At 41.4% G+C, this 22,658-nt stretch overlaps 1 protein-coding gene across 2 annotated transcripts; it reads right to left on the bottom strand.

Annotated features, from left to right (window-relative positions):
* Nucleotides 1-1,063: 1,063 nt before the first annotated feature.
* sema3e (sema domain, immunoglobulin domain (Ig), short basic domain, secreted, (semaphorin) 3E) lies at nt 1,064-21,047 on the bottom strand. Of its 2 annotated transcripts, none has more exons than XM_034141731.1 (17): nt 20,032-21,047; nt 12,019-12,179; nt 11,680-11,739; nt 11,180-11,299; nt 8,855-8,948; nt 8,575-8,691; nt 8,145-8,287; nt 7,936-8,050; nt 7,278-7,347; nt 7,051-7,195; nt 6,516-6,738; nt 6,161-6,252; nt 5,706-5,747; nt 5,309-5,475; nt 4,896-4,966; nt 4,253-4,386; nt 1,064-3,273 (listed from the first exon to the last, which is right to left on the bottom strand). In XM_034141731.1, the coding sequence occupies exons 1-17, from the start codon at nt 20,144-20,146 to the stop codon at nt 2,773-2,775; spliced, it is 2,370 nt and encodes a 789-aa protein (XP_033997622.1). In that variant the 5' UTR covers nt 20,147-21,047; the 3' UTR covers nt 1,064-2,772. The 2 variants fall into 2 exon arrangements, with proteins under 2 accessions (XP_033997622.1, XP_033997623.1); XM_034141732.1 differs by having other exon boundaries at nt 4,896-4,963.
* Nucleotides 21,048-22,658: the final 1,611 nt, after the last annotated feature.

Genomic DNA, 22,658 nt, shown 5'->3' with positions numbered 1-22,658 from the left:
TAATCTGAAGCTTATGTGTCAGAATGGAAGAGAGTTTATGAAGTGAATGGTGTGAAAGCAAACACATTTAGCATGCGGGGTGTGCTCAATATGTATAAGGTTAGCCTTTTATATCACTGATAACAGAAAATCAAAGGGAGAAGAAAAAGAGAGAAACAGACACATGTCTTTTCATATCTGCTGGGCTTTCCTTCTGATTTACACAGACATACTCATCAAGGCTAGTATGCAAACGCAAACACATTTAGCAAAAACACCAGCACATACACACTGTGCACACGCTGTATACTGTGCACACTGAGTGTTACTGGCTGTAAAAGGCTTGTTTACAGCCTGACCTCCATGTTCATTTTCCTCTGCCTCATATCCTCCCTTTCCTCACTGACATTTTCTCTTGTAATAAAGCGTTCTGGTGCATTGGCTCCTGATAGAAACAGAAGTGCGTGGAAAGGCAACTGGAAAAAAGGAGAGGCGTTCCGGTAGAGGACAAATGATAAGCACTGTCATCTTCACACTGTGACAGAAACATTGCAGTGGCCTTTGACCCTTTTCTCTCTTTGAAGATCAATGAATTGATTTATAGCATTTCAGTACACGAAATTGGGCTCTTGAACCTTGAAATGTATGATGTCCAGAAGAAATATGTGCTGCTCCAGACTATCTTTGTTTTTAGCATCTTTTCCGAAATGGCATCTATCTGAGGTTTCAGAAGTTACATCCAGCAGGCAAATGCCAGCTGCAGTCCCAGAAGATCAAAGGCACTTTTAATCCCACCTAAAAGGCCCTGTCGCATACATAAGAGAGTGATCTATAAGTGGCTAAAGGGACCATTAGGGACCCAGGGGCCAAAATAACAGTGTTAACCTGACCAAAGGAGAGCGAGAGCTTTGAAGAGGAGGGGAGCTGAACTGGTTCAGAGCCTGTTGCTATGGTAGCCATGTGGAATAAATCAGCAGCGTGAATTCTATTCTCAAATGCCTTCAGCACCCCACCGACTCAGGTAGACCAAGGCAGAATATGAATGAGCATCATATTGGATTTTTGTATTTGATTATTTTTATTTCCCAGCATATGGTGCACAATTTGCAAAAACCACATTTTAAATATCATGTTAATTGTGCCGATCAGTTAAATTCAAAGTGTTGAATAATTATGAAAATGTTGGTTTATTCGAAGTGATCGCTGCACACAGCTCTCTCACTCTTTTATGTGTGTGGACGTAGACTCGGTACACTACGTGATTATTGATAGTTACAACCAGATGACAACATGAAAGGGTCGATCCGTCTTTTTTTAATGGCAGGTATTTATAAGGGGCATAGCAGACACAACATTTCCAACCTCAGTCAAAGCTGTTAGTTGAGGAACATTCCATTTAACCCCATTATGAACACATGGAATACAACAAGGGCAGACTCTACAGTGACACAATTAAGAGATAAATAAGGCACAGCATGGATATCTTTAGCACAACTGCTACAATTCACTGAAGCATCAGATTGTTTGATGTGTCCGTCATCTCAGATGAACTGCATATTCATGAAACTGACTCATCAGTTTTTAAGGGCATGCTTGTATGGTCATCCTAAAAATGCTCTTAATAATAAAGTAATGTGGTGTTCTACATGTCTATTTTGTAGTGGCGATTATGAATCCCATGTGCAACACAATAACAAACAACCAAAAAGAGGACAGACTGGTTTAAGAGGGGTGGAAGGCGAGGGAGAGAAAGAGTAAGAGAGAAAGTGAGAGAGGTTGGAGCAGCCAGCTGAGAAGGATTACTTTTTCGAATACACAGTTATTTACCAGATGTGCACATAAAAACACTGTAATATTTTTTGATAAATACAATATACAATACACACAATACTGTTGGTACATTTGACCCCAATTGTGTCAATATAAATGTAGACACTTAGAATTACAACAATACATACGGATCAGCCTACTTTTCATCTACAGTTTTCACAAGTGCTTAGATAGTAATTATTTCCATTGGGGGCATAATTATAATAAAACATGCCTCAAATACCCATATTAGTGGCATTGCAACATCTTACTGTATGCATTGTGGTCAATATAACCACACCCACCACAGCTGTGACCACATTACTGTATATCAAATTAGCAGTATCATTAAACTCAAGGCATTTTTCACTGTACAAAAACAATAACACTACATTTGCCAGTTCATGTCATCTAAAAACAACTACAGAACTCAACGTAAAGACCAAGAAAATAAGTTATCATAGTACAAAATAAAAGATTAAAAGGCCTTTAGCTTTATCATAGTTTTCTCTCTTAATAGATACACTAAGAGTTTGTCATATTGAGCCATTGAAGGAGAGATGGGGCAGTCTCTGTGTGCGTTGGATCGGGCTGGGTCAGTCCACAGGAGTATAAATATTATAATTTTTCTCTTCAAGTCCGAGGCAACATCGCCAAACAGTCGTCCGTTTTTTCCCAGGGCCTCTACTCTGACTCTGACATTTATAGTATTTACCCAGGGTCTGCGCCACATAATCAGAAAACACCACACACATAGGGCAAAATGCTGCTTTTTCAATGAAAACATCATGATTAAACTACTGAATGATATGTAATGAAGCTACTACAGCTATACAGCCTGCTACTGTTGTTTTTCTGTTGCTGCTCATGTTGTAAGCAATGTTAAAACCTTTTACATGGTGCAAACACAGAGTGACTCTGACCTTTAGACTGTGTGTGTGAGTGTGTGTGAGTGTGTGTGTATGCAGTCAATCTCTGCTCTCCTCAGGCGTCCAAGGTTTGCCTGGGCACTCGGTGGGAGTTCTCCTCTCTTTTTCCTTTCCCTCTCTTCTCGCCACCTGGAGAAACATACTTCCTTTTGCCCTTTTTACGTTTTTTATCGGAGCACCACACTCTCTCGCAGTACTCCTCTACTCTCTGGGCATCCCCGTAGCCAATCAGCTGGAGAAACTCCTTGTACCACAGCCTGGAGTGGGGGCCTGGGACTGAGGATGGCACCAGGGCCCTGGGGCTGCTGCTGGGGCCTGGTAGGGGGCCCAAGAAGAAGGGGCATGGAGCTGCAGCTTTCTCTCCGTCCCCATCATTAGCCCTATTGATCGCCGACTCCACCCTCTCCCCTCTGAGCACGTGTAGAGAGATACGTAACAATGTGTGCACATATCCATGTTCGGCAGTCTGGCACACGTACACACCAGCATCGGAGCTTCTCACTCGTAAAAACAGCAGCCCGTGGGTGGTCATTATAACTCGCTCATCACCTCGAACCTAAATGGAGATAAAAAAAGTGAAACTATTTTTTTTTTCTAGCCATTGATGTAGCCGTTATTCAAGTCTAGGCATTTTCACTGCTACATTTGTTCCTAAGCCCAAGAGGGACCTACAGAACTAAAGTATAATTTAAGAACGGTAGAAAGTCAATCGAGCACTCAATACAGTGAATACTGTGAGGAATACAACCATCCCAAGTTTCCATACATAATGCAGCTTTTAATATAATGTTACATTCAAAATATTCAAAGTATAAACATTGAAATATTTTCTGATACCTTTAAATGCATATCCACCATCCCGGTACAATGAATCCTTATTGATACATTACATATAAATCCCTTTTAACATCTCTTTCAAGAAATAATGTCACAGACACTTGGGAGAATCCAGAAACCTCACTATGTGAATGTAATTCCGTTCACCACAATTGCACTGAAGTAGCAGGGTCAATCTGTCTATCCGGACAGATTTATAGGGGTAAGAAAAAAATGTTGTTCTGGGTAGAGGTCTGCACAAGAGGAATACATTGGGATAAACTAACCTAAAATAGGAATGTACTTACTCATACATCACCTGTACTCTGCTACCTATTAGTGGAGGTTGTATGCAATCCCCCTTGTTAGCAACATGGCCAAAATACATGCCCCTTGTTAACCTGCCAGCCCCCTCTTCAGCATCTAGTAGGCTGTTAAGTTAAATATGTTGGTCTAGTCTGCCTGACTCATTGATCCTTTATCTGATGGGGGTGCAGAAGTTATGGCCTTAAACTGTGTGCTGTGTATTGATAAACACATGGGGCTGTGTGTAGTGATGAAGTAGCAGTGGGGTGGTGGGTTTGTAAAAAATACAAAACCTAAAGAATCGTTAATGTGGCGTTGCTAGCTGTTAAACAAAACAAACTCGGTTGGCCTTCTCTGTTAAAAACAACAGATCAAATAATATTTTTTTTTGTGTATCTTTTTGTAAAACTCACCTCATGTTTCTCTTCGTCTTTCTGTAAAAACCAGAGGACCTTGGCCTGAAGTGATCGAGGGACACACTCGAGTAAAGTGCTGTTGCTCTCCACACCGTAAACCAGCCTCTCCTCAGATCTGGGTCGTTGTTCATCTATACACACACACACACACACACACACACACACACACACACACACACACACACACACACACACACACACACACACACACACACACACACACACACACACACGCACACACACACACACACACACACACACACACACACACACACACACACACACACACACACACACACACACACACACACACACACACACACACACACACACACCATAAAAGATAGTGAGAAACAAGAGATTGGAAAGAACTCACTTGACCTTTCATTAGCTGACACAAATAGAGTGTTTGGTTCTTTCCCAATCTATCGCCTCAGCAGAAGCACACTAACCTCTCACATCCAACAGCAATCACACATGAAGAGTTCATATTTTTTCATAATCAGGCAAGTGCTTCTGAAGAACTGCATCATTCCCTTGCTTGCAAACAGTAATTGTTTGACATGTATTCAGATAACAGTCAAATACACACAAGCATGCTCATGCACACACACACATCACACAGTCATTTTATACTAACCATCAATTTGCAGCCCATTGCACAGCTGAACGGCGTTGCCATGGCGAATATCCTGCCGCCTGAATCGTCTGCTGGGATGGGAGTGAGGGAAGTAAAAAAGAGAAAGTCATTTTGAACATGTGATGGAAGTGTGAGAGATGGGTGGAGAAAGAAAAAAGGAAAGAAAAAGAAATCAAAGAGAGAGAAAAAGATAGAAAGAGGGAGGCGTGATCAAGTGAATACTGATTGGCATTACACAACACCTGGCTGTCATGTCTCTTACAGACTGTGATAATGACTTAGCAAACCTCAGAGCGTTGTGACATTCAGAGCAAGATGCTGTGATGAAACAGAAAAGCTGGTAAAGGTGTTAACAGCTGTTATCACACATACGCACAGAAAAGATGAGTCTATCTGTGTGTGTGTGCTGTTACCTTTTAGGGTAGACTCCAGCAGGGTAATATCTGGAGCAGGTTAGACCATCCCATGCACAGTAGGGGTCTCTGGCCAGACAACAGTCAGCACATTCTGAGCCGTAGAGGTCACACTGATGCAGTCTGACCTGGGCCACACCCACCTCCGACCCCACATACAGCTGTTGCTGTGGAACCAAAAGCATAGAAGATGAATATAAAGGCAGTTGAATTGGGTAGGCCTATGTTTATATATTTCAGCTGTTTTTACCTCATTTTAATTATATGGCCACAAGGACACAACATTACATGTAAATGATGTCAATACAAAGTAATAAAACGTGTTACAATGTTAACATCTTGTGGTTAAACAACAGAATTGCATGAACAACAGTATACATTCAAATGGTCATCTTACCCTTTTAGGTGATATTATGATTTCCCTTATTGGGGCTGGCACCTGCAAACAGAAAAACATGTAGCTGTTGATGTTGAGAATTATTCTTCGAAAGCTAAAAGTAAAAAGTAACAAGTGCTGACTCTAAGTTCTTTATCACTGAAGGCCCCCCGTCATGCTTCTATCCATTTCAAATCCGACCTTAATTAAAATTGCAGCAGCAACTGCTTGCAGTCTGGTTTTCAAATGTATCCGATATTAATAGAATGTATGTATTCAAATCGTTCCAAAGATCTCTCACAGCAGGCCTAATACCCAATCATTCTTGTTTCCCTCTGATAATGGAAAAAAAGGAAATCTGCTTAATATGTAACTGCAGCAATAATGGAAGGTTATTTTCTTGGCAGTACAATTCAGAATTTGCTTGGTTACAAAGTCTACTTGGCTTTCACATTTATCAGCTAGAAATAGAGTACCTTGAATACTTGCAGCTCTTCCAGCAACACCTCCTCCATAGAGTCTGTGTCTTTGTTGTAGATGGTGATAACTTTCAACACCACTGAGTCGTCTAACAAAAGAGGACATTTTTCTTATGAAAAAAAGGTTTAAAAGGCAATGAAGTAAAACATTTCCTTCAAAATCCCAGATTGAAAACTGTCTCAGTGTATGGAAAACTGTTTTCACTTATACATTTGAAATGACTTTCTGCTAACAGAAAGACAATTTCAATGGCAAAAGGGGTGTTAGTGCACCCAAATGTTGAAAGTACCTCCTGTAAATCTGTTATTTTGCCAATAGTATAATTTCAAGCAGTTTTTAGTGACTTTGTACCGGTTCCGATGTAGAGAACATGGTAATGTCCGTCCTGGGCTTGGACTCTGTCCACAGCGATCTGGGTCAGCTTCCTCCTGCCCTCTGTCTGCAGCAGGACAGGTCTTCGATGCTGGGGAAGGACTGGACGATACATCACAGGATGCGAACGCACAAACCGCAAAACCTCATCAGGAAACTCCATAGAGCTGGAGAAGCCACCACCGTTCACTTTACTGGCACACTGTTAACGAGATAATGTGACAGAAAGAGAGGAAGTAAAGTAAGGACAGAGACAGAGGGGGGCAATTAATTACATTGGCCTTTTATGCAGCATAGAGAAAATCTGACATACTTTAGTCTGGCTCAGACTGTCCCTGTATGACCTGCTGAGGTGGCTACAACAGTGCTGACATTTACCCGAGATGTCCTACATGCTTTCATCGCTTACCCTCACATAAGGACACAGAGTATTGGGGAGTGCTGTGAATGCATGATTGGTGCTTAGGAAACAATATATGCTTTAACAATACTTTATTCAGACTTTTATACTCACAGATCCAGGTCGAGGGTAGGGGACTCTACCCTCATAAGGTGTCCAGTGATGCTCAGGCCTCTCTCGGTAAGCAAATGGACCGTTAAAGGCTGCTCTTATATCATCCATGTGATAGACACACACTGCAAAACCTTTAAACACCGCACTGTAAAAGAAGGTTTGATACGTTATTTGAGGGATAGTACAAATTGGACTGTGATTAAATGCAGACCTCACACTTCATGTACCTTGTTGTGCTAAATAGGCCAAAGATTTCTGGGTTTTTGCCATCCTTGTTCTTGAGCACAAACACATCCTCTGAAACACAACATTTAGAAATTAGCTTTTCTTTGTTAGCAACACTAGTTTGACATTTGAGTTTTTCAGATAAATGTTAAGGAAAATTCGACAAGGTCAACATGGTGAACATTAAATGTGCTGATCATGAGCATTTTAGCACTGTCATTGTAGGCATGTTAGCATTCTGACATTAGCATTTAGCCCGAAGGCACTGCAGTGCTAATGTTACAGCTTCACACAGCTGCTAACATGGTTAAGGCAGTTTATTAAGGGACAGGCAGACCATTAACAGGTTTTTGATTTCAAGGTTTTAGGATTATTCAACAGATTTAGAAAGAGGTTGAATGTTTTTATCCTGCAGTACACAGACAGATAGCCTTTTTTATTTTTTTTAAATAGAGGGGCTTTAGCTCTACACCATCTGGCTGTAGCTACATCTTAAGGAGACAATCAGGAGTGTGTTTTGCGTTGCTACAAAAAATTGGTAGTATTACTGCTGCAGGTTGAGCTCACAATACAACAGGTACATTACTGTCAAGAAAAGAACCCTCAACGTTTAACATACAATTATTAGGAAAACATGCTTAGAGTTTCATGTAGCCCCACCAAGTTCATCAAAGTGTGTATCAATGCCATTTGGTCCAGCCACAGAGCAGATAAGACGAGTTTTCAGGAAGGAGCTCCATCTATTCACCAGCATTCTCTGTCCTCCTTGGTCATTCTGACAGATGAAGGCAGATATAGAATGTGAGTGCAATTCTTGGGCTTTAGCTGGATAACGGCCAGAAATCTTTTTACAGCATTGGCATTCTCACCGCACAGATTCGCCCAACACGAGTATACACAGCCTTGTTCACTCCTTCAGCATTCATCTCTCGCTCAGTGAAGAAGAAGTACACTTTATCATCATCCCTGTCATCGTTGTCTGGAATAACTGCCGACCCCACAAATTTAGGTTCTGCAGGGAAAATCATTTGTCAGAAAATGTACAATTAATTCAAACCATTTTATAAGCTTTTAATTTCAATTCATACTCATTTAAGGGTTATAAGATAGGCATTTCTTAACACAATTGAATATGTATGCAAATATTATCGCAATTTCCCAGTACTGATTTTTGGAATATGTTTTGAAATATTATTGATTTATACATTTTTGAAAACATACTTTTTACCTCAAAAAAGGTATATTGGCACTCCATTGTATTTAAATTAAGATCCTTTTTTTGTAGTTTAGTAAACCAACCATTGAGTTGCTGCCTGTCGTCTCTTTCAGTGCGCGTGTAGGTCTGATTGTTCAGTCGGCAGAAAGCACCATCATTCTCCCAGTAGTCAGTGTAAAGACCAATATACAGCTCTCCTCCTAATAAGTGAAAATGCATATGTTATCAACTGTAAAACCAATTTTGCGGTGATTGAAATACATGCATTAAATATAGGACCACAAGATGGCAGTATTGACTGGTTAAAGGTAAACACTTTGTGCTCAACTGATGTTGAGAGTGACAGAGTGAGCAGTGTCTTACTGGAGAGTGTAGACGTACAGGGACTGTTAGGATCGTATGGACAGCGTCCTCTGCCACTCATGATGCTGTCTTCTTCAAGAGAAAACAGCTTATCCTGAGAACAAAACACATATATTCATATACAGGAATATGATGCAAATATGCTGGAATATGAATTCAGCCAGAACAAACATTTAGTAGCTGTTTCCTTGCAATTTCTTGAACACCAGGAGGTTGTGTGTGATAAAGAGATAAAGCTGAACGAGAGAGGAGGGATCAGGAAGTGATTGATGAGGAAGAGGAAGAAAGATTGATGAGACAAGAAGTGATGGATGACCAGACAAAGGAGTTTTGTCTGGAAGTGTATAACCCACTATGGCCTGCTCTTATATCATATTGAATTCACTACTCCTACTCTTCTGAACCTATTGCCCTGCACACCAGGTGGTGATTGCACACATACACCCCCCACACATATACATAGAGCTGAACTCTCTTTAGAATCAAAGCTCATATCTTTTCAGCCACCAGAGTGTTTATGACTGTCACTGGCAGATCAGAGGAAATGTCATGTATTGATTTATGAGTAGCCGTGGCACCCTACTGCGCTGTGACCACCGCCCGATCTACGACTGTAACAGAAGTCCAGTCTTGAATTAAACCCATCCATCATATAATCACAAAACCAGAAGAAAAATAGTTAAAAAAGGCTCACGTAATAGATTTTTTAAATGTCTAGGGCAGTGGCACAACAACTCTCAATTTGTTTCTCTGGGATTGGCAAATATGACAATAGTATTTTTTATCATATTTTATCATTATGGAAATATTATTCTGCTCAAACTTTATGGTAATCCTAGACTAGATGTAATCTCATACACCAAGTATTATAATTTGTCTGACCTTTATGCAACCTTGGAGAGAGATTAAGTGGCTTATACGGTCCCGGTTTTGCTCTCTCTAAGGGCATTCCAATGATATGAGTGATGAATGGTTCCTGTTTGAATGGCGTGAGTGGCCTTGTCGACCTACTGGACTAGTGTTGGAATGCAGGGCGGAAACCTTCTCCGATCTTTACACTCTAAATACACACACACACACACACACACACACAAACACACACACACACACACACACACACACACACACACACACACACACACACACACACACACACACACACACACACACACACACACACACACACACTGAGGGCTGTTCCATGTTCGGCGTATGTGATAAATGTGTCATACTAGCTATTTTGGACACCAGTGCGCAGGCAAAACACTCCTGTGCAACAGACACACAGAAAAACACATATTTGAATTGACCCCTGAGTGTGTCTAAGTCTAAACAAACCTCTTGGAGCATGCTTCAACAGAAAGGAGCACCTGGCCTGTTATCCCTGTTTAGCTGGACAGTAGATGCGTCAAATTGTTTCAAAATGAATGAGAACCTTGTGCAAAAACATTCTGTCTTTCTCTAAGAAAACCAAAACTCCACCCTCTCTTACTCAATGTCTTTTCCATATCCACCCTTCACATCACTCCTTGTTGCTAAGTAGTCGGAGTCCAAGCTGTACTAACAGTTTAAGGAGCTCCTGGCTAAAACATAGAAACAGTGTGAAAAAGGTTTTGGCTACTCCAACAAAACACTAAAGTGTCGAGGAGAATTACACAATGTAAAATAAATATGCAACAATTCCATTGGAAAACATCGTTTTTTCCACCAGTTCTTTGCAGTGAAAATCTGGAGCTCACAAAAGGCAACCACTGATGCAGTTCTTAAACCAGGAAAAGAAAGAAACACCAAAAGAAATGTCCACCGTGGATCAAGTCATTTCTGGGGAAATATTTTCCAAGGCCCATAACTTTGACCCAGTTTATCAGTTTATACTGACCTCACTGAGCACAGGCACCTGTAGCCTTGGCTGCTGTGCTCTCAGTGTTTTGACTCCCTGTTCCTGTCTGTTGGCGTCAGCTGATAGAGGTGTTATGCTTCTATCTTGTTATGCACAATGTTGATTATTCTCTCAGAACTAGCTAAATACATGGGTCTGGGGTAGAGATCTTGAGAATTGGTTTGGCATCTCAACCTGTGTCAACTCGTGGCTCATGACATGTCTTGTGAATTCTCCGGCCGAAGCTCCAAATAAACCGTCAGTGTTTGCCATCAAAGTTCCAGCTCTCCTCGTGTCTCTCTGAGTCCTGTTTCCAATTGCTTCAGATGTTTTCCTCACAATATCAAAGTGCGGTTTGACTTTGAAAATATCTCTAGATGGGGGAAACCTTTCGGTACTATTTGAATGTTTGGTTGTGAAACTTTAATGCTGTGTTAGGGACTCACCTGCCCTGTGTGTCCCACTCTGACCAGGACACAAACTGGGTTAAAGGCTCCCGTTCCACAGACCAGCAGATGGGTCTGGTTGTACTGTTGCAGGACCTTGATGTAGTTAGCACACTCCGACTGTTGGAAGAGATACAGACTGCAGTGGGTGGGACGGAGGGTGGTTGGGTTAGGGGTCATGAAGACAGATTGAGGACAAGCGGAGAAAATATTGTAGCGGAAAAATGCCAGGCTTTTAACTGCCTCATCAATACATCAATACTTCAGGTTGAACAGAGGTTAATGAGCACAGTAAGATATGTAATTTAATCCACTCATGTTGGCAGCGTCTATCTATATAATTGACCTATCTTTCTAGAATAATTTTAATAAACTGTATATATAAATGTAATTTTTAACTGAGAATTTGAGCTTTTCCCTTGATAATCAATGTAAGCCACACTACCCAATGCGCAGCTGAGAACATATTGGTATACAGTCATGAACTGGATGTCCCTTACCTTTTCCCTCCCCTTCATCAAACACTCCTCAATCTGAGATTCTGTAGTGGCCCACTGGATCTGTGAAAAAAAAGTCAAAGTCAAAATGACCTATTATAAAAAATGGCATTGACATTCAAACATAGATGTATAGTTAAACATGTGACCAGGCAGTCACTATCCACTACTGCATAATTATCTCTCAAGGGTATCTTGCCATCTTTTTAGTTTCTAATTAAAACATCTCACAGACATATGAAGAGGCAAACGTGCATCCATGTTTGGCTAACCTATTGCCCTATGGCAAGTTTGGTGAGTTCAAAATGTCTAATTTCCTGGGAGGGATGAAAACAGGCCCACCTCTCTGTGGTGTGTGTTAACCTGGTCCAGGCTAAGGGAGAACAGAGTATTCTTGGCCCCAACATACATCCTCTCGTGGCTCTCATCCAGCAGCATGGTCTGGGGCTGAAGAGACGCTCCATGTGCCTGGAACACCCAGGTCCTGTTCAGCTGCCAAAGCTCTGCAGGCAACAACATGAACACAAAGAATTAACACAAAAGTATAGCAGCAAAGTAGAAACCTGCAATTTTACAATTTAAGCTATGGATTTACAGAGTTTTCAATTCATTTCAAACTGAAATCCTCATTTTCTTCTGTATAACCAGCAAGATCACGTTTGACCAAATCCCAATCCTCAAGGGATTCTTACTTCTCCAGTAACATGTGCCCCAACTTCTCCCATGGCCAAGGTCACATTACCACATGTGTTTCTGATTCACTGCTTCCCCAAGGGAACGGCAAAGAGCAGCAGCATTGCTATCGTCCCATCTCATCCCTCCCTCTCATGTGGCACCTATGCCTCCTTTCATTCAATTTAGATGCGCTTTATGTGTCATTCACTAAAAAAAGTCTTATTTTTATATTCCAGACTTTTCCAGACTATTCATTAAAGGTTTATAAGGCATAAAAGAGTGTCATAGTGCATAAAAGAACATGGGTAACCGACATTTCAGGCATTAGTACCTACCAATAAATTGCCTTAAAGACTCCTGAAAGGAGAACTGACAGGACATAATGACAATTTGTAAAAGCAGGGTTGAACAAAGGGGGATATGAGTCTTGGGAAAGATGTTGTCATGATTTGGAGGGACATTTGATGTGCAAAGCATGGTCTATCGTCTCTTAAACCGAGAGGAAACAGTTTTATCTCACAGGAAACGCAACAAGTCTTTTTATCAGCAGTTATTTTGATATAAGCCGTCACTCCCTGTCAGTCTTGCTTAAGGTAATTTAAATCGACATATCTGTCAAGATCCATTGCTTCCTTTTTAATACAAACACACACTGATCTGAATGATCCCATACCAATAGATAGTCTGAATGCACATGTGTGAAACACCCAGTTGAGTGTACCTGATTGAACATGACAGGCTACTCCTTTATACCTGCTCTCTGAATGCTTCTGCTGAGGTTGAGGGTGAAGGATTTTAAACAAAAAGCCTTGGAGTACTGCACTTCCTCTGGATTTTAATGGCCTTAAAAACCTTTCATTAACACATGACCGCGTTGGACCGGGTGTCCTTGTCAACAATTATTAAAGTAGGGATCTGGTCTGTGTTAGCACCGCTTTTCCAACCTTAGACAGATTCAAATAGAGAAGCCTGAGTTTTTGGATCGTATTCATAGCACCAGCATTGCACAGGCTGTATTCTCTCAATTTGTTATTTTCATGCCTACATTAAGCTGTCCACATTCTACTCTTAAGAAAACTCCCTTTAAATGAAGAGAGGTGAAAAAAAGAGACCCCTGCATGATTGTAATACTATGCCAACCTTACAATACCTCAAATAACGCTGAGATGTCTCTACATACTAGGGTAGCAGGGGGCAATTGTATGATTTGTTTTCCTAGCATCTGTATATTTTGAGGGATACTTGATCTCCAAGAAAGAAGTAGAGAGTGTTTATCCCATTTGTGCAGATTAGTCATAGTAACAGCCTACACTCGTAGAAGTTGTGTTTGTTTAACATAGGATTAGGTATCCACAGAGGATTGGTCGACTTGTATATTTTGTTGGCTATTAGGATTTCTATGTTGGAGACAAGCCACTGTTTGTTTGAGTAGCATTAGATCTCTGCGGTTAGGTGGCAGAAACTGAAGGGATGTGGCAGTGGTGTTCTGCCAACGTTCAGACATGCTTCCTGTAATTATCTAATCCACACACACTTAGAGATCTTTCTCTCTGTCTCTCTCTCTCCCCCCCACACACACACACACACACACACGCACACACGCACGCACGCACGCACGCACGCACGCACGCACACACACACACACACACACACACACACACACACACACACACACACACACACACACACACACACACACACACACACACACACTGTCTCGCCTCTCTATCTCCTCACAGTCCCCTCTGAGTATAGCTCAGCTTGGATCAAGGACAGTCCTCTAACATTTCACTCCAACTTTTCTACAAGTGTTAGACCAGGCTCTCAAACAATCAGCTCCTTCTTTAGGTGGAGTCAAATCTGCTACCACTTATTTAGATGACAGACGTAAACGGATATTTAAAGTGATGGAGTAAACAGTCCATAAGCTAAAGCCTTTTTTCCGTCTACTTGTCACCTGTCTTTGTCAATAATCCTGAGTGGCAGCTGATTTATATGGACACACGCTCACTGCCAGATTCCTGCTCTAGCTGTCTCTCGCTATATAACAAACAAACAAAACTGCAGATAGATTTAGTTTTATAATTTTTTGTCACATTTTTAAAGTTGATACCTTGTTTGTTTTGTTCGAGGAGAAAGTAGAAACTAACAATAACCAGCTTGAAACTTAAAAAAGAAGAAGAGGATGAAAGAAAGCTAGAAAGTATATCCAATATGAAACTATAATCATATTTATAACAAGATGTTGATAAATCGGCTAAATTGCACATAATGACAGAGTTACTATAAAGCACAATTGGTGGATGTGATCACACTGACAACCTGAAAGACGCTTCAGAGACACAATGCTGTTTAAGAGGTTACTCCTCTGTCATTATATGTGCACAAGTTAACGACACATGCAGCACTGCTCCGCCTGAAGAAGGGAAAGTGGGGATTTCCACAATCCCCCCTCTCCTCCTGCTCTCTCTTTTTTCACGCCATCTGCAACCAGTGAGGGCTACTTAGCCGTCAGCTAAGGAACTGAGAGGAGGAGGAGGAGGGTGTTTCTCCATCGGCAACTGAGCCAGGGAGACACATGGCCTCCACTGTGATCCCACTTCAAATGGAAAACACAGAGAAAAAGGACGCCCTCAAGACACGCACGTTCCTCGGCTGTCTGAGGAGTGCTGAGAGATGCCCGAGAAGATTTGGTGAAGTGAAATCAAAATAAACTGTGTGATGTCCTCCTTAAAAGGAATCACCAGTGTGTGTGTGTGTGTGTGTGTGTGTGTGTGTGTGTGTGTGTGTGTGTGTGTGTGTGTGTGTGTGTGTGTGTGTGTGTGTGTGTGTGTGTGTGTGTGTCCAGTCACAACCTACTTCTATCTACGTCAATGTTTAACCAGGAATCTGGAGGATTTCATATACAACGTTCCTCAGGAAACTTGACACTCTTGCTCTCATAATGTAATGTGTTGCCAATATTAAGCACACAATTCATGTCAGACACACAACTTGTGGTAAGGAGTCTCATGTTTCCAGTGAAATAATCCTATATGAGTTACGGGCCTTGTGCTGAAACAAAGACAAAGACAATAATTGAAGTGGTGGTGCAGTTAAAGGGGTTAGGAATAAGGAAGGAGTCTGTGCTCCTGAGACTGTGGAGCCCCTGGGGGGGGGGGGGGGGGGGTGGTCTGGAGCCGGATCACTAGGGTGTTATGCTATTATCAGTATACAGCCTTGTGTTGCTTCATCCTCGTGTGTGTTTGGGGGGGAATGATGTCAAGGAGCAAAATGAGAGCCACATGGAGAGAGAGAGGGTAGCCTCTGTTTCTCTGTAATAAGCTCTGTGACCTGATCAACCACACATGTACATAACCTTGGAGCCATTATAAATTAGTTATTGATGTGAGTTACTGCGTGCTTAGCTATACAGTAAGTTAAAAGCTCCTTAAAGTTTAAAATGATTATCATATGTTCAATTATTTGTGTGGAACATTTAAAGCAACGTCATCACAAAAAACAATCTCTCAATTATTTAAGAAGCAAACAACCCTGAACAAATACAAGCCTGTGAACAGATAATGTGATGCATTGAAGCAATATCTTCTCGGCATGATTGTGTTTTGAAGCGCTCACTCCCGTATAATCCTTCATTCCTATTTCCCCCCCTCTCTTACATCATTGCAACATACTCTCTAAAGACTAAAACAATCTTTGTGCTTTCTCTCCTTTTCTCAGGTCACACATTTAACTCATCTCCTCTTCCTGATCCCTTCGCCGGGAAAAGGTCAGAAAGGATATTAGAGTTTCACCAGCTGCCTTCCCCTCTAGACATCTCATTAATGAACTGGAGAGCACACACATAACACAATGGGAGAGAAAAGGACGCTGAGATGTACATAGACAAAATGAAAAAGCGAGAAGGGGCGAGAGGGTGGGTGTGCAGGGGAGGGCTTGGAATATATCCTTTTTCCTTTGCTGACCTAAGAGGTGTGATTTATCTAATCATCCTCATAACCTCCGTTTTCCAGTGGTTTGATATAAGGTCTGTGACTGCCCTATGGCCGAGATCCAAAGTGGTAAATGTTAAATATAGGGTGCACATGTAGGCGGAAGACATTTAATGGGACAGCTCACTTTTCACATTAGCTCTACATAAAAAACATACAAATAAAAATCCCCCCATTCATTTTATTTCAGGCAGATACAACTTGAGGCCATACTGGTATTCCCCACTTCACCATCAGAAGACACTCATCTACAGCCACATCATTTCAAGGTTGTAAAATACATAGAGAGAGCACTTACTTGTCTGGAGAGGAAGGTTTAAAATTACAGCCCAAAAGGGGGGTTTCATACATACAGTAATTGCTACCTGAGTAATTCCTGTGTTCACACATGCATGTCTCTATGCCCTTTGTGCTGAAAAACTCACCATTTTACTGAGAGAAATGGATTTAGCATTTGTTGACCAATGTGTGCACAATTTAATTCATCGTATGTCATTTCGTTTTTAAGAATATATCCCAAACACACACACACACACACACACACACACACACACACACACACACACACACACACACACACACACACACCAACTGTACATAGCTGTATGAGTAAATCCAGCTGTTAAGTGCTTTAACCAGCTTTTGTTTACATTTACTTTGAGGTAAATGTTGAGTTGAAATGTGGAAAGCACATGTGTTTATTTATATAAGAGAACATATACAGTATGAGTTTAACCCTGTCAAAACAGCTGAACTTCACCTGATAACTTGATACACTTTCAAAGACCTGCTGAAGATTTTTTATTTTTACTATATCATTACTTTTACTTCATTATTTTGACTTTGAAATAAATACATATTTGGCAGGCATGCTAAAGGGATAACTGCTAATTTGCTAACTTATTTTCATGAAATGTTAACGGTGTTTACCAAAGATGCTCTCTTTTACTAAACTCAAATTAAAAGAGAGGCGAGCTTGACAAACTTGTTGTGCTGCAAACAGCTGCAAGAGCACACAGACTCTCCAACACAAGTACAAATGTAACGTAATATCCAACATATCCAACTTTGCCGAGGTAAGGACGTTTTAGAAGTGCATTCGATCTGATTAGGTCATCATCATTACAAAACTGCTGTATAACACACTCCACAGCTAAAGCTTGGTGTTATGTCAGTGCTGGAGAGGCAGCAAAATAAATCTAGCCTGGCCACCTACCTGCAGCCTGTCGGCACTTTGACACATGCTAGCTGTGCAACAGCTTCATTAGCAGCAGAATTGATGGTCATCCTAAAATAACAGCTCATTTCACTCCACAGGACTTGATATTTGAAGCTGTTGCCAAGAGCCTGATGATGCTGATCTAAATCTCATGGATTTGTGTCCAAAACCCCCAAAAATAGTACATAACAAACTTTCTGTTCCAGAGAGCATGTCTCCCTGTAGGGCATTTCTACGTATAATAACACAGGATTTAGGTAGTTTGGTTGGCAAAAAGTCCAAGAAATTGCTTGTGTTTAAGGACTTTGAAAGCTGCGTAGTAAAGGTTTAGGTTTAATGATCTCTAAAGACAGCTGTGAGCCAGTCGTTGTAACTCAATACTCTGTGTGATTTAGGTAACAACCTTTTGGAGCCTGAGTTAATTAGGGAAGTAAGCAAACTAAAGGATGACTGGGATGAAAGTGAATTGAATGCATTTGGAAAATATTCACTGGTCCAGAAGTCTAGACAAGACGATGGTGAATAGATGAAAGAGAGAGTAAATAATAATTCCACACCATGTGTGAGGTGTGGCTAACATCAAAGCATGCTAAGATGGCGGATGGTGGTAAGGTCATCCTTGAACTATGATAATGTGCCCAAAGGAATTAATTCCCAGAAGATAGGAGAAAGTCGATCTGATGTTTTATTGATCCGACATTGGTCTCTGCCTACAGTATGTGAACAGGAGCAGTTTGAAGACTCCCATATTATTCACTTTCATTTCACATTATTCTAGTTTTTCCACCCTCTTTTGATACCAGATGTTGTGGTTATATTTTCTTAGTCCTTAGGGTGAACAGTTTAAACCACATCCGCTCCATCTCCCTGAACTAAATCCAAGTCATTGACATGTGTGGAATTCACACTATTCTGCTTGTGCATGTGTGCATGTGTCTGTCTGTGTGTGTGTATGAGTTTGTGTGAACTTAAGGGTGTGTGCAAAAATCACTGGCAGAGCACATGAGGCATATATAAGGCTTAGATGTTTTTCATTCCATAATGATAGGATCCCACTGCAGCCGTCTCATGGCGCTGTCAGCCTCTGTGCTAGCCAGAACATGTATCAGCACAGAGAGTTGGAGAGAGAGAAAGGTGGAATGCCAATCACTGTAGCGGCTTTCCCCTCAGGCGGTTAATGAAATTGTGATATTCCTCCAGCACCTTAGTCGCGATCTTACCTAGTATTGATGTGGCATTGATGGCTTAGCACATCAGCACTGATCTGCTCACTTTTGATGATATGTGAGGATCATTACTGTGTGTATTTTTCTCTGAGTGTTTCCTTTAAATTCATTACCTTTCTACTTTAACTAATATTACTTTTCACTCTGAGAAGTGTGTTTTTATTGTTATTAGTTATTGTAAGACATTTGCAGACATTTGAGAAAAAAGGCATACATTACTTATCACAATACTTAAAACCCCCCCTTACAGATGTGTGTGATGGACCAGACTTGTCAACTCTCATAACGGACTCACAGCTCTGTATTTATGTATGATTTATTGACCATCTAAATTCCACACCTATACTCAACTGTGACTAACAGGCTTATGGGGAATCATCACCTTCTGTTGCTGTAGAGATCAGAGAAACTGTGAGAAAAAATGAATGTTTACTCAGGAGTCTTTATCTACAAAGATAAAACCCCCAGTATTGTCCCAGAGATACACAGCAATCTGTCGGCATACCAATGCATGCACATCCATATCACACACTCCGCATGCACGTAAACATGCAAACACGTTTCCCTTTTCTCTCTGTCAGACACATACGCAGCCTCATCCATTCCCCAACCGAAAAGAAACCCACCTCCATCTCCCTGCCACTATTGCATGAGAAAGCCACATTATGGATTCTCAGCCCGCATGGCAGAGGAATCAAAATAAACTACAGGGAGGCTCCTCCGTCGTTAACAGTGTTAACTCTACACCAACTTCTCAAAGTCAGAGCAGATGTGAGATCAAACGCTGCATGGTGACTTATTATTTGGCCCTTTAACAATAATACTCGCTGAAAGTTCATTATATGTAAATGATAAACTGTGGGCTGTTTGACTCACTCCAGCTGACAATACTATGTATTCTTTTTACACCACATTTTCCGTTTTTGTGCATTTCTGGTTGTATTATTATTTAAAATAAATTACTCATTAGTATATGAACATGTGCTACCAACTAGGCTTCCATTAAATATGCTAAACATTGAGAGTAGAATGTAAAAATGGCTGTTCAGTAAAACCTGCACTGAAGGCACAGACAGGGAATGATAATTTGGTTCAGAGCTGCATCGACTCTTCCTGACAGTTTATCACACTATACTGCATCTCCAAAATACAGTCTTCTGGAGATTTGGGCAAACATAGCAATTTTGTGCCAATGTAATACAAAGTAATACAAGTAACACACATTAGGTAGAGTATTTCTTACCGTTGTGGGAAAGCCGTATTCTTGGGTAGATGCTTTGGGCAGTGTGAGCCGTGCCCAGCAGAACAAGATACAGCAGCATCATTGTGAAATACACAGTCCTTATGCACTCTGCCATCCTCTTTAATACACACACTCCACGTTTGTCTACACAGGTATCCTGCAAGTCCAATAAACACGGACAGTAAAGTCCATGAAAAGAAAAGAAGTCTTCACTGCAAGTTCCTGCAAACAGGTTTTATTAGCAGAAAGCAATCCAACAAAAGTCTACTTGGAGGTAACACTCCATTATCTGAAGATCACCACAGTGTGGATCAACTCGATGTATCTCTGCAGCTTCTATACAGTCTCTGCTTTCCCCTATAGCAGTGTGATGAGAGCTGCATCCACCCACTACCTCTGTGGACAGGATAGTGCTCGGGTTGTTATCCTTCTTTTAGTCTTAGTAACCACAGCGAAGAGAAGTCCAGTTGCTACATTCACGCCGCAGTGCCCACTGCTCTCTGTCCATATGTCAGTCCGTCTGTTTGTTTGTCTGTCTTTATGCCCAGTTTAAATCCAGTCTTCCTTATCTGTTGATAGAAAGAAAAAAAATCAAGTCTGTGAATCCCACAGAGGTGTGTGAGCTGATTTGTAAAAACTCAATGCATTTGTGTGTCCCAGCAGGCAGGCAGGCAGGCAGGGCTGGAGCTGCTTTACTGTATCCTCAGGCTGCGTTCCTCCTTTTGGGTCCACTAGAGCCAGTCATTCTTTGGACGCTAGCCCAGGAAAAGGCAGAGTGGGAGAGGGGAGGAGTAGGGGAGCCTCGTGCCTGGCGTGCAGTCCCTCTGCACTGGGGAGGAAAGTGAAGCTCTCCTAACTCTGCACACTCCCACGGTCAGGGAGGATCCAAACCTCAGTGAGTCAGTCAAGTTGGTTTCTACCACAGCTACTGATCTGAGCAGAGGCCACCTGCCCAGTGGGGTGTGCCTGAGGAAAAGCCTATGTGTGAGTGTGTGGTTGGTAATGAGGGGAGTGTGTATCAGCTCCAAGGGCTGCAAATTGCCTGCTCCTTCTTTCTAGATTGTCTTGAGATCTCGCTCTCCCTCCCAGGCAGCTGGATTAAGTGTGCTGTGTTTCCCAGGCAGGCTCAGTTAAACTCTCCCCAGCTCTCCTCTGAGAGAAGTACTGCCTCTCATGTCACTCTACAGACCACCCCTTGCTTCTCCACACCTCTTTCCCTCCTCCTTCAGCACTTTCTTGTTGCTCCTGCCTCCACTGCATTAACATAGACCTGAGCCAAGGTTTTCAGCCTCTTTATTCTGGCTCTTCTTTCATTTTCAATTATTGCTCTCTTTGTGTTTGTTTCCATGTGAATAGTCATTATCACTGTTACCATGGATTTTCAGTACAAGGTTTCTTTCATGCCCTGCTCATTTAATCTCTGCTTCTGTTTATCTACCAACCTCCCACAATCTTTACTTCTGTGAAACCTAGTAATTAAATTGTAATGTATCATTTCATGCTGGGATTTTTTACACTTTTGCCTGTGTGTTTCTGCTACTGTATTTTGTTACTGATTGTGTGGTTCTGTGTGAGTACAGGTATTCAGTTATCATATATATACTGTGTATAAATGTTGAACTCATTGATATGCAGTCTGCTGCTGTGTCCGTGTAGTCTTTTGTTTTGTCTCACGGTCCACAGCTTTCTGAATATGATTAGCAACCACACACTCAATAAGAAAAAAATAGACAAGATTTGACTGGAGTCATTATTGAATTTTGCACATATCCCACAGGAAAATCCCACAGGCGTCCAGTTACTTGAGTAGAGCGCTTTCTCTCTGTAATACATCTGTTTCTCCCTGTCTTTGTCTCTTTCGAATTGGCTGTGTGGTGACACCGACGTTAAGTCATGCTGATCCCTAACATAGAAACATTCCATCAGTCTGAAAAAGATACATTTCCTTTCTCAAATATGTGTCTGATTTAATTTGTGGTAAAAGTTTTTCTTATTTTGCAAGACAAGAATTTAACAAGAACACTTCCCGGTGGTAATCCTCACTCATAATTTAAATCCACATTGATTTACGGCAAATGTCAAAATGCACCAACACCAAAGCTTCATGCAGCATTATGTATTTATTTCTGAAAAAATAGAATGAAAAGGGGGAGGGAGATTTAGGCGCAGTGTGAATGTGAGTGTGAATATATACCCATCAAAAAATGGCCTGCCTTTGAATTAAGCCACACACAGTAATGCCAAGTTGGAAATGACTCCATTAGGCTGTAGCAGCTGCACCCTCACTCCCTTGCACCACCCTGAGATCTGATGACTTCAACTCCCACGTTGCACCTGTTCCCCGCCATAACAGAAGGACTTTGTGTTTGAGAAGGTCTCGTAACATACACTATCTCTGTTATTCCTTTGCCTGGTGCAATTATAGACTCTCATCTGTTGTTGAGGGTGAGACAACTGTTCAACGTCAGCTTCAGATGGAGCTGACATTATCTGACTGACTGTGACACACAATTTCATCAGTTCAAACCTAATAGCATATTTGAGCCTTGCATCCTGTTGAAAGGTGCGCCGGAAGATGTTCATTTCCGATCTCTTAAGCCCTTGCCTCAGATTGATAGCCATTTAAG

This window comes from Trematomus bernacchii, unplaced genomic scaffold (assembly GCF_902827165.1).
Source record: "Trematomus bernacchii unplaced genomic scaffold, fTreBer1.1, whole genome shotgun sequence".
In the NCBI taxonomy this organism is placed as follows: Eukaryota; Metazoa; Chordata; class Actinopteri; order Perciformes; family Nototheniidae; genus Trematomus; species Trematomus bernacchii.
This window is presented reverse-complemented; position numbering and strand designations above follow the sequence as displayed.

What these genes read in the sequence shown, in the direction of transcription:
- sema3e (XM_034141731.1), bottom strand. Translation starts at nt 20,146, where the DNA reads ATGGCAGAGTGCATAAGGACTGTGTATTTCACAATGATGCTGCTGTAT. An exon ending in CTGTACGTCTACACTCTCCA is followed by an intron (nt 8,692 to 8,854) that starts GTAAGACACTGC and finishes TTCACTTATTAG; the next exon opens with GAGGAGAGCTGTATATTGGT. An exon ending in CAATGGGCTGCAAATTGATG is followed by an intron (nt 4,387 to 4,895) that starts GTTAGTATAAAA and finishes GTGTGTGTATAG; the next exon opens with ATGAACAACGACCCAGATCT.